The 11621-nt window shown below is 51.1% G+C and overlaps 1 protein-coding gene across 3 annotated transcripts; it reads left to right on the top strand.

Moving 5' to 3' along the window:
• Positions 1-10262, top strand: SEPTIN12 (septin 12). Of its 3 annotated transcripts, XM_019468503.2 has the most exons (10): positions 9-126; positions 493-684; positions 3398-3523; positions 3609-3690; positions 5362-5499; positions 5641-5758; positions 5847-5942; positions 8740-8836; positions 9746-9797; positions 9871-10262. In XM_019468503.2, the coding sequence occupies exons 2-10, from the start codon at positions 522-524 to the stop codon at positions 10079-10081; spliced, it is 1083 nt and encodes a 360-aa protein (XP_019324048.2). In that variant the 5' UTR covers positions 9-126; positions 493-521; the 3' UTR covers positions 10082-10262. The 3 variants fall into 3 exon arrangements, with proteins under 3 accessions (XP_019324050.2, XP_053750007.1, XP_019324048.2); XM_053894032.1 differs by lacking the exons at positions 9746-9797; positions 9871-10262 and adding an exon at positions 8937-9073 and having other exon boundaries at positions 8-126; XM_019468505.2 differs by lacking the exons at positions 8740-8836; positions 9746-9797; positions 9871-10262 and adding an exon at positions 6048-6238 and having other exon boundaries at positions 1-126.
• The last annotated feature ends 1359 nt before the right edge of the window (positions 10263-11621 follow it).

Raw genomic sequence — 11621 nt, 5'->3', positions numbered from 1 at the left:
CATGGGGAAGGGGATGGAGTTCAGATTCTTCAGTTAACTGTCACCTTGTCTCCTCCCCCCTCACCACACACACCAGCTAGGACAGGGAAGCTCCTTGAAGCTCCGTCAGAGACCCAAGGCCATCAGGTGCTAACAAAGCTGCTTCTCTCTGTCGCCATGGGTCCAGACCCTGGGCTTCACCAGTCTGGCCTCATTCTTCTGGGGGGAGTGTCTGAGCAAGGATACTGCCTGGGCCAGGGGTGGGGGTAGGGAGGAAACTGGGGTGGGGGAGGAACAGATTACTGGGCTGGTGTATCTCTGGGAAGGGATTCAGCCTCCTCTGAGAGGCAGCTCCTCCCTGCACTTCTCTCCAAAGCCCTTAGGCCCCGGGGCCTTGGGGGATAATGTGTGGGAGTGCCTGGTGGCAGAGCTCAGGAGCCAGGGTCCAGAAATGAGAACTCAAGAGGGTCCCCCTCCAGAGCCCCAGTAACGCCCTTCTCCCCACCCACCCAGATGACAGACATTACTGTGCCCTTGACCCCATGGACCCGCTGAGGCAGTCCCCCTCCCCCTGCTCATCAAGACCCTCCAGCCCCAAGACCCCACCCTGCGAGATACATGGTTATGTGGGTATTGAGGACGTGCTGGACCAAGTGAAGATCAAGGCCATGAAGATGGGGTTTGAGTTCAACATCATGGTGGTGGGTGAGTGAGGGGCAGGGGCTCACGGGAGGACAGACCAAAGGATGCAGACTTGTGGGTGTGGGCGCATTACTTCACCTCTCTGAGCCTCAGTCTCAAAAGTGGGTCTGTTAATAGTCCCTCACCAGGTGTCATAGTTTAAAATCTGGAAATACTGAGGCGTTAAAAGACAAAAATCATCCATGAAGCCCCAGCCAAACCCAAATAGAGCAATAAAAGGGGAGGCCATGGTAGAAAGTGGTGAATACCCAGACCCAGATCCTGATCCGGGCCCTTAACACCGGCCAACGTGTGACCTTGAGCACAGTCCCTGACCCCTCTCTGCCTCAGTTTCCTCACTGGGTTTAGCACTGTCCTGGCGTTCAGGAGGTTCTCTGGAATTGCATTTATATGGGTGCAAAATTGATTCTGTAGGTCAAAACTACACCTTTAACAAAATAAACTAGATAATAGCAGACTATAAAATGTCAGAGTGGGCAACACCAATTAAGGGCATTGTTCCAAGGCAGTGCTGTCCAATAGAAGTATAATGTGAGCCACATGATGTCATTTTAAAAATTCCCAGTAGCCACCTTTAAAAAAGGGAAGAGAAACTGGAGAAATTAATTTTAACCATTTATGTTACTTAACTCAGTATATACTATCCTGAATGACATGTAATCCACACCCAAAAAAAATTGTCCATGAGAACTTTTACATTCCTGGGGCATCTGGGTGGCACAATCGGTTAAGTGTCTGACTCTTGATCTTGGCTCAGGTCACGGTCTTACAGTTTGTGAGTTCGAGTCCCAAATCGGGTTCTGCGCTGAGGGCGCAGAGCCTGCTTAGGATTCTGTCTCTCCTTCTCTCTGCCCCTCCCCCACTTGTGTGTGCTCTCTTTCTCTCTCAAGGTAAATAAACTTTTTTTGAAAGTTTAAAAAAAGAACTTTTGCATTCTTTTTGGCACACACCAAGTCTGGAAAATCTGGGTTGTATTTTCCATTGATGGCATTCCTCAATTCAGATTTTCCATATCAACCATGCAGGAGCCAAGTGGGACTCCCATATTGGACAGCACAACCCTTCGGACAATTTTTGTTAAATACAAAAATACGTGTGCACCCTGCATTGTGATGTAGGGTGTTCCCTTCTGCAGATGTGGTCCACCAAGTTTGAGAAGCTCCCACGGCAGGGAAAATGGACCATCTACAACCACAGACGGTTTAGGTCAATCTCACCAAGTAGTGTCAAGCCAAAGAAGCCAGACGCGAGAGACCACATGCTGTGTACTTCCCTAAATCAAGGGTGGGCAGAGATGTTCCCTGCTGATAGAAGCCCGGAGAGTGGCTGTCCCTGGAGTGTTGGGTTAATAGTTACTGAGATGGGCATGATTGGGCGTGTGGGGAACTATATGCTCCATCTCTGGATCTGGTTCTGTATACATGGGCCATTTAATTTGTAAGGTGCATTGAACTGCCCATCAGGATGAATGGATAAACACAATGTGATCTCTCCATGCAATGGCACATTATTCAGCCATGAAAAAGAATGAAGTATTGACACCTGGTAGGACTTGGATGAACCTTGAAAACATTACGCTTAGTGGAAGCAGCCAGACATGAAAGGACAAATATTGCGTGATTCCATTTCTTAAAAAAATTTTTTAATGCATATTCATTTTTGAGAGGGAGAGAGAGAGAGAGAGCATGAGCTGGGGAAGGGCAGAGAGAGAAAGAGACACAGAATCTGGAGCAGGCTCCAGGCTCTGTGCTGTCAGCACAGAACCCAACAAGGGGCTCGAACTCACACACCGCAAGATCATGACCTGGACCAAAGTCAGACACTTAACCAAGTGAGCCACCCAGGTGCCCCATGCATGGTTCCATTTCTTTGAAATGTCCAGAGTAGGCAAATCCACAGAGACACAAAAAATGGATTAGCAGTTGCCAGAGGTGATGATGGAGGGAGAATGGGGAGGGGTTGCTAATGAGTGTGAGGTTTCTTTTGGGGCAATGAGCATGTTTCTTGACGGTTAAAAAAACAACGTTCAGCCAAGTACATTTGAAGATCTAATTGTGACAGGATTCATGAATCGGGCAGCACCTGGTCAGCAGGTAAGAAGTGAGCTCCAAGGAGTTGTGCAGAATGCAAGGTTTCTAGATAGAAAGGAGGATGTGAGCAAGGAAGTTATTAGCAAAAGGAAAGGATTATTCCAGGCAGGGTTGCTTTCCCTTAGAGGACAGGCAGAGGGTCTTAGGTGGATGACTTCATCTTCCTTTGGGGGACAGTGAGGGCCCATGTGACATGACTCACTGGTGCTGACCAGAAAATCCCTGACGGACCAGTTTAGGCTACGTTTCCGGGGGAGTTTGGAACTGCAGTTAAGTTAGATATTAGGCACCCATTTGGAGACTTGGCCTAAGTTCCGCCATTTGCGGCCTGTGGATTTCTTTCTAATAGGAGCTACACAGAATTGGTGGGCGCACAACACTGTGAATGTACTAAATGCCACTGAATTGTTCACTTTAAATGGCTAATGGTTAATTTTTTTATTGTATGAATTTTGCCTCAATAAAAATGGGTGGGATAAAGATTGAGGGGGAACACTGACGATAGCACCCGCTTTTCAGTATTTATGTTATGCTTAGAAAAGAGTTCACTTTCTAAAACTGTTTGACAGCCTGAGAAGCACTGCCTAAAATGTCCACCTCTGTTGCTGTCGTCTGGTTACCCCCAGGGCAGAGCGGGCTGGGCAAGTCCACAATGGTGAGCACCCTTTTCAAGTCCAAGGTGTGGAAGTGCACGCTGCCGGGCCTGGGGATGCCCATACCCCAGACGCTGCAGCTGAAGTCAGTGACCCATGGTGAGTGGTCCCCCACCCCCACCCCACCCACCCCATCCCCACCCCACCCAGGCCAATCTCTCCCTACTCCACTCTCCACGCACAGTCATCGAGGAGAAAGGTGTGAAGCTCAAGCTGACAGTGACTGACACGCCTGGCTTTGGAGACCAGATCAACAATGACAAATGGTGGGTCCTTGACAGTGGGGGCCGAACCCTGGTTGCCCCCCTGCCCCTGCCCCTCCAGCCCCTGGGAAACATCCCAGCCCTGAAACACCTGACTGTGGCATCTTGGAGCCTCAGTTTATTCATCTGTATAATGGGTGCATGCAACCAGCCCTCCCAAGATTGAAGGGAGTCAAGTACATAAAGGTCAAGGCTTCCTGCCTGGCACACAGTAGGTATTCAGTCAAGGTTATGATATAGCAGAAGTTAGAAGCCCACACTACAGAGTCAGGACCACAGAGTTAGACCACTTTCCAGTTATGTAACCTGGGACTGGTCGTGGGAGTTCTCTGAGCCTCAGTTTCCTTCTTTGTAACTTGAGGGTGATGACACCCACCTTGCAGAGTTGTTCTAGGCTCTCAGTGACAAAACCCACGACAATAGTTGGTCACACACACACACACACGCGCGCGCGCGCACACACACAATCAGGACTGGATGCATAATTTGTGGGACCCAGTGACATGAAAATGTGGGACCCACTGTTCAAAAAGTATTACGAATTGTAAAACCTTGACCACAGGACATTGAATGAACTGCAAGCCCTTCAAAGCACGGAGCTCTGTGGAAATGGTCTGTTTGTGCTTGTATGAAGCCAGCCCTGCATACAATGCTTCATTGAGCACTTGCTTTGTGCCAGCCCTGTTCTAGACATGGGGATACAGCAATGAACAAAACAGATGAACATCTCTGGCTACGTGAAATTTACATTGTCGTGGGAAGGGGGGCTGAGCAATGAACACAACAAATCAGTTATGCATAAGGTGGGCCTAAACTCTATCATTCAAGGAGGACATTTCTGAGAAGGAAAAGCATAGGGAGCTGTAGAAGTATTGCAACTTTAAGCAGAGTGATCATGAAAGACCTCCCGGATAAGGTGACACTTGGGCGGATTTCCAGGATATAAGAAAATGAACATTGTGGACATGCAGGGGAAGAGTGTTCAAAGTGGATAGTGGCATGTGCCAAGGCCCTGCGGTGGGCAGAATGGTATGTTCATGGAAAGCTGGTGTGGCTGGAGGTGTGTGCCTGGTAGGGAGAAACGAGGAGGGGAGGGCAGGCAGAAGCAACAGTGATATGCTGTAGGGCCTGGTAGGGCAGTGTAAGGACTTAGGCTTTTCTGTGGCCACTGTGGGCAGGCTGGGCAGAAAAGGGATGTACTCTGACTCCTGTTTTTAAAAGGATCTTTAAAAAAAAAAAAAAAAAAAAAGGTGGAGGAGTCCTTTTGGCTGCTTGGTTGACAATAGCCTGGCAGGGGAAGGGACCCAGGGAGAGGACTCAGGAGATCCTTGCAGCAATGGGGTGAGTGCCCATGGTGGTTGGAACCCGGCTGTGGCGATTCATCTCTTTTAAGACCACACCCCAGCAAAGTTGGTGCTCTTATTCTCTCCATTTTATGAACAAGGAAGCCAAGGCCTCAGCTTGAGAACGGCAGGGGTCTCTCCGATAATTCAGGGGAGCGGGGGGAGGGTGATCAGGTAACCACAGGTCTCAGCTCCTACGGGAACGGAGGTCCTGTGTCCTCGGCCAACTGGGGCAATTGGTCTTCCGAAGGGGAGACCACGCAGAGGACCTGGGGAGACGGGGTGGGGCTCCCAGGGGCGGCTCTGAGGTCGGGTCCGTCTGCCACCCCAGCTGGGACCCCATCCTAGGCTACATCAATGAACAGTACGAGCGGTACCTGCAGGAGGAGATCCTCATCACCCGCCAGCGCCACATCCCCGACACGCGGGTGCACTGCTGTGTGTACTTCGTGCCGCCCACTGGGCACTGGTAAACGGCTGAGCCAGCTGGGGGAGGGACCCTGGCCTGGGGCAGAGAGGAGGAGGAGGAGTCCCTGGCCTGGGCTGCAGGCCGGCACCCCCTCACTCATCCACTGCCACTGCCTCCACTGTTGCTGCCCTGCCTGAGCAGCCTGCGGCCTCTGGACATTGAGTTACTACAGCGGTTGTGCCGGACCGTGAACGTGGTGCCTGTGATTGCCCGGGCCGACAGCCTGACCCTTGAGGAGCGAGAGGCCTTCAGGCGCAGGGTGATCTGGGCACCCGGGGTGATGGGGCTGGTGGGGGCACGGAGGAGGCCAAGTGCACAGGATGAGATGAGGTCACCTGCGTCCCCAGATCCAGCACAACCTGAGGACTCACTGCATCGAGGTGTACCCACAGAAATGCTTTGACGAGGATATCAATGACAGGATCCTCAACAGCAAGATTCGGGTAGGAGGCCACGGGGTGGGGGTGGGGGGCAGGCTGGTGTGACCACGGCTGGGCGATTTGCTTTCCACCTGCTCTTTCTGTCTAAAGATTCATCTCCCTCTACAGCTTGGGGAAAGTTCACATACTTCTGGCAGGTATGAATCTCCATACATACGTAAACTCAAACATCAACAACCTACAGAAATGGGAGGGAAAAAAGGCTTGCAAATGGTTTATCTGATATGGGACTTGTATCCTGAACATAATAAAGAACGCTTACAAATTTAGAAATGGGCAAAGGTTTTGAATGACATTCCCTGAAAGAATTTGGACAAGAGGCCGATGAGCCCACGAAAAGATGTTGGTCCGACATCACCAGCCATCAGGGAAACGCAAAGCAAAACCGCGAGGTACTGCTTCATACCCACTAGGGTGGCTGTTTGCAAAATGACAGACAATCCCAAGTGTTGGTGAGGATGTGGAGAAGTTGAACTTGCAGGCGGACGCTGCTGACGGGAATGTCAAACGGTGCTCCCACTTTGGAAAATAGTCTAGCAGTTCCTCAAAAGGTTAAACGCTGAGTTACCATGGTACCCAGCAGCAAGCCCACTCCCAAGAGAAATGAAAACCTATGTTCACATAAAAACGTGTACACAGATGTTCATGGCAGAAATACGTGTAATAGCCAAGGAGTGGAAATAAGCCAAATGTCTATTCACTTATGAACGAGTAAATAAATACACGTGGTCTGTCTACACAATGGAGTGTCCTCCAGGTATAAAAACGGATGGATGTAGCACTGACACCTGCTGCAACACGGATGAACCTTGAAAACATGAAGCGCCTGGGTGGCTCAGTCGGTTGAGCGTCCGACTTTGGCTCAGGTCATGATCTATGGTTTGTGAGTTCGAGCCCTGCACTGGGCTCTGTGCTGACGGCTCGGAGCCTGGAGCCTGCTCTGAATTCTGTGTCTTCCCCTGTCTCTGTTCCTCCCTACTCACGCTCTGTCTCTCTCTCTCCCTCCCTCTCTCTCTCTCTCCTTCCCCCTCCCTCTCTCTCAAAAATAAACAAACAAACAAAAAAAGACAAAAGAAAAGAAAACATGAAGCTCAGTGAGAAGCCAAACACAAGAGGACAAATATTACATGATTCCATTATATGAAACGTCGGAATAGGTAAATCGTATAGAGACAGAAAGTAGATTAGTTGTTGCCAGGAGCTGGGGGTCAGGAGCAGTGGCGAGTGACTGCTGATGGGTGTGGGGTGTCATTCTGGGGCAGCGAAAATGCCCTGGAGTTAGACTGTGGTGATGGCTGCACAGTCTTGTGAGCTGCACCTTTCAAAGGGTGAATTTTATGGTACGTGAATTACATCTCAGTAAAGCTGTTTCAAAAGAGAAGGAAAGAGGGAAATAGCTAACCTCTTCTTTTTCTCCTAATCAACTGAATTCCACCTCCAAGCCTCTATCTTGTCGTCCTGGTGGTTTGTCCAATGTCAGTCTGTCTGGATCCTGCAAAGGACTCAGGTGAGGGCTGAGATTCATCATGCATTGACCCCAGGCCTTGAATCACTCCCTCAGGGACCGTGTTAACCTGCACAGCGGTGCTGTTGCCTGGATTAGAAGCAAACAACTCTGCCTTCACAGACATGGCCCGCATGTGATTTCAGCCCCACACAGATTCATGGCCAGTTCCCTTTGTGCAGTAAACAAACCACATCCGGACATGGCCCTGTTTCCCATCTCAGACCCAATGTCTCCACCATTCCCTCTTTCCCCTCCCCACTGGCACAATAAACAGGATCTCCTGTGAAACGTTCAAAGAGCCTTGACCTTGACCAGTTTCTTTCTGTCCTGAGGCCTGAGAAGGCAGCAGCGTGGCCGCAACTGAAACAGACCTGAACATACTGACTCAACATCTCAGTAAATCGTCCAGACATCTAACATTTATTGAGGGTTTGCTCCAGGCTGGTGCAGGATAAGCGCAGAACAGATAATTATGATTGCCACCATCAATTACTATTCCTCATCACAAATTAACTCCTAGAAATAAAAGCAAACCCCTAAATAGCAGTTTGGAGTTCAGGAATTTGAGTCTCCACTTCCGGCCATGAGCAAGTGAACCACCAGAATTTTCAGCAGGGCTCAGCAAGCTTTTTAGTGAAGGGCCACATGATGGTAAGTATGTTAGGCCTTGTGGGCCAACTGGTCTCAGTGCAATTACTCAACTCTGCTGTTGCAGCACGAAAGCAACCTAGACGTGAGTAAATGAATGCATGGGGCTGTATGCCAACAGACTTTATATGGGAAAACAGGCAGGAGCCTGATCTGGCCCATGTACCATAGGTTGCCAACCCCTGGGTTGCAAAGTCATGTCATTTAACCCTGTTGATAACCGATGAAGGTGATTGCAGGTCATCTCTTACCCAGGTAAGAGATGGGACATCCCCAAGATTATATTATTAATGTGGCTCTGAGTAACCTTCCCAAACATTCACAAAGCCCTGTGTATGTACTCTACTGACTCCCATTTTACAGATGAGAACACTGAGGCATTGATCAGACTTTTTTTTTGAAAGATTTTATTTTTAAGTAATCTCTACACCCAACGTGGGGCTCGAACCCACAACCCTGAGATCAAGAGACGCAGGCTCCAGCAACTGAGCTGGCCAGGTGCCCTGTGTCTTTTGACTTCAGATCTCTCTGCTCCTTCTACCACTGTCTCCCGCAAAGGACATTGTGCCTCCCCCACCCCACCTCCGTGATTTCTCTACCCACCTCCTAGGCAGGGCCAACCCTTTGTCTCCTCTCCTCCCGCAGGACCGGATCCCCTTTGCTGTGGTCGGGTCCGACCAAGAGTACCTGGTGAACGGGAGGTGTGTCCTGGGCCGGAAGACCAAGTGGGGCATCATTGAAGGTCAGTGCAGGGATTCTGCAGAGAGCACAGGTGAGGGTGGGCTGAAAATCCAGGCGCATCCTGCTGCCTCCTCCTGCTGCACCCTCAACACTCATCACAGGGCCCAGAGTGGGCAAGCCCACAACCAGGAAGCAGACAGACCTGGAAATCAAGTCCCTCCTTGCAGCGGGGAGGACTCAGGCAAGTTACCTGACTCTCTGGGCCTCAGTTTCCTCACAGTAAAATGGGCATCAACCTCATGCATGGCCATTTGCGTCTGTGCAACCAACAAACTGCGCATCTGTACATGGAAGGTGGTTGGACAGGGCAGGCCACTGCTTTGCATGATGCCCACCACCCAGAGGACACCCTATGCATTTGCCAGAATTTGTTGTGGGCCTTCTATGTGCCAGGCATACTCTATGCGCTTCCTCAGGGGATACACTGAAAGCAGGACAGACAAGGTTCCTGTCCCCAGAGAGCTGATGAGACAATGACAGGTGGGAGAAGGCAGGGCAGGAGGAGAGGCTACCTGAGAGGGTGGAGGGAGGCCTTTTGCTGAGGGGGGGTGGTGGTGGTGGGGGATGGGAAGTGAAGGAGGAGCAGCCAGGGCCTGCGCCCCCCCATTTATCAACATAATCAGTAAAATATAATATATATGGTATCATACACATAATGTACTGTAGTAATTATTAAGTGGACAATAATTGATTAGTGGATTCATTGGCTCAAGTATCGGTAGCAGCCTTCTGTACCAGGTGCGGGGGGCACAGCAATGAATAAATGGGACGTGAGAAAAGACAGTGAGAAATGTGGGCGGAAAGGTTGCGGTGGATATCAGGGGTACACAGCATACAGTGGGCACTTACTCGGTGCTCATCGAGGGCAAGGCAGGGGGACAGGGCCAGCGGTCCGTGTCGTGTCTTGCAGTGGAGAACATGGCGCACTGTGAGTTTCTTCTGCTGAGAGACCTGCTCATCCGGTGAGGGTGCAGGGACCCCGGGGGGCGGGGGACGCTGTGGCCAGCCTGGGCTCAACTGCCTCCCATCTCCCAGCTCCCACCTCCAAGACCTGAAGGACATCACCCACAACGTCCACTACGAGAACTATCGAGTTTGCAGACTCAACGAGAGCCACGTGCTGCCTCGTGGGCCCTGCTGGGTGAACCTGGCCCCGACCCCACCGGGGCCCCCTGTCGCCCCCGGGCCCTCCAAGGTGTGCAGGCAGGCACGGGAGGACTCTGACGACGACGAAGATGACTACTGAGCACGGGGCGGGGGCGGGGGCGGGGCACCCGGCAGCCCCCAACTCGGGACTGTGTACGAGAGGGTGTATTAAAGGCAGACGTTGCTTTTAATGAAAAGCTGTGCTTTGAAAACAAAAGGCGTTTTGTAAATGAGTTCTTTGAGCTATCCTCAAAATAAAAGCACGGTTCTTTTAAAAATAACCGTGTGAGGGGCGCCTGGGTGACTCAGTCGGTTAAGTGGCCGACTTCGGCCCGGGGTCATGATCTCGCGGTCCGTGAGTTCGAGCCCCGCGTCAGGCTCTGTGCTGACAGCTCGGAGCCTGAAGCCTGTTTCGGATTCTGTCTCCCTCTCTCTGCCCCTCACCTGCTCATGCTCTATCTCTCCCTGTCTCAAAAATAAACAAAACGTTAAAAATAAAATAAAATAAAATAAAATAACCATGTGAGACCCAAGGCCCTCGGGGATCCTGAGGACCCGGGAGCTCGTGCCTTGGACAACCGGCCCCTCCTGCCCCATTCCAAATGAGGCTCTGCTGTCACTGCCGACCCTCCTTCCTGGCACAGGGTCAGGCCCTGTGTCGTAAACACTTACCAATTCCCCGTCTTCAGCTCTCGTCCCCAAGCTCTGTGCTCCCCGCTCCTGTCTGCCTCTCCGCCCCGCCCTGGCTGACCAGCAGCGGGGAGAAGATTGTCCTCTCAGCTCACGCAGGGAGAGGAAATCCATTATTCCTCTGCCCTTTAGCTCTTTTAGAGTCCTCAGCAGATTGGGTGATGCCCACCCAGTGCTGGGGAGGGAGATCCTCTTTACTCAGTCTACTGAATCAATGCTAATCTCTTCCGGAGACATTCTCACATGCACCCAGAAATTATGTTTTGCCAGCAATCTGGCCAACCCTCGGCCCAGTCAGGTCGACACTTAAAAACATTTTTTTAATGTTTGTTTTCATTTTTGAGAGAGACAGAACATGAGCAGGGGAGGGCCAGAGAGAGAGGGAGACACAGAATCTGAAGCAGGCCCCAGGGTCTGAGCTGTCGGCACAGAGCCCAACGTGGGGCTCAAACTCACCAACTGTGAGATCATGACCTGAGCCGAACCTGGACGCTTGACCGACTGAGCCACCCAGGCGCCCCTCAGTCAAGTTGACACTTAAAACTAACCATCACATGAGCTAAAAGTTGCCTCCTGCATGATGCCCTCCTTGACTTCCCAAGTCTGACGTATTCACTGCCCGACGTACTCTGTATGTATCTCATGGTTTCTTTTCAGGTCAGTGTCCCTATCGGGCTGGGACCTCCGTGAGGATGGAGATCTATCAGACAAGTGCTCAGGACCCAGCTGTTAAATGAATGACCCTTGGAGCCCCTGCCTCAGCTATTAACCCCTCAAATTCACAAACCTACCTACCAGGCTTGACGATCTCCCAGGGCCTGTGGGGACCCACACCTAGCACGCCAACATCTCAGAGGCAGTGTGCTGCTACATAGGGGCCGAGCACATTCCTAGGGTTAATATTAGCCCTGAGCAATAGGGCAATGTCTACAGCACACACCCTTTGGCTC

The sequence above is a fragment of the Panthera pardus genome, unplaced genomic scaffold (assembly GCF_024362965.1).
Source record: "Panthera pardus isolate Hobbes unplaced genomic scaffold, ASM2436296v1 HiC_scaffold_4, whole genome shotgun sequence".
NCBI classification, from domain to species: Eukaryota; Metazoa; Chordata; class Mammalia; order Carnivora; family Felidae; genus Panthera; species Panthera pardus.
Note: the sequence above shows the minus strand (reverse complement) of the source record. Positions and strands in the feature narration are given on the sequence as shown.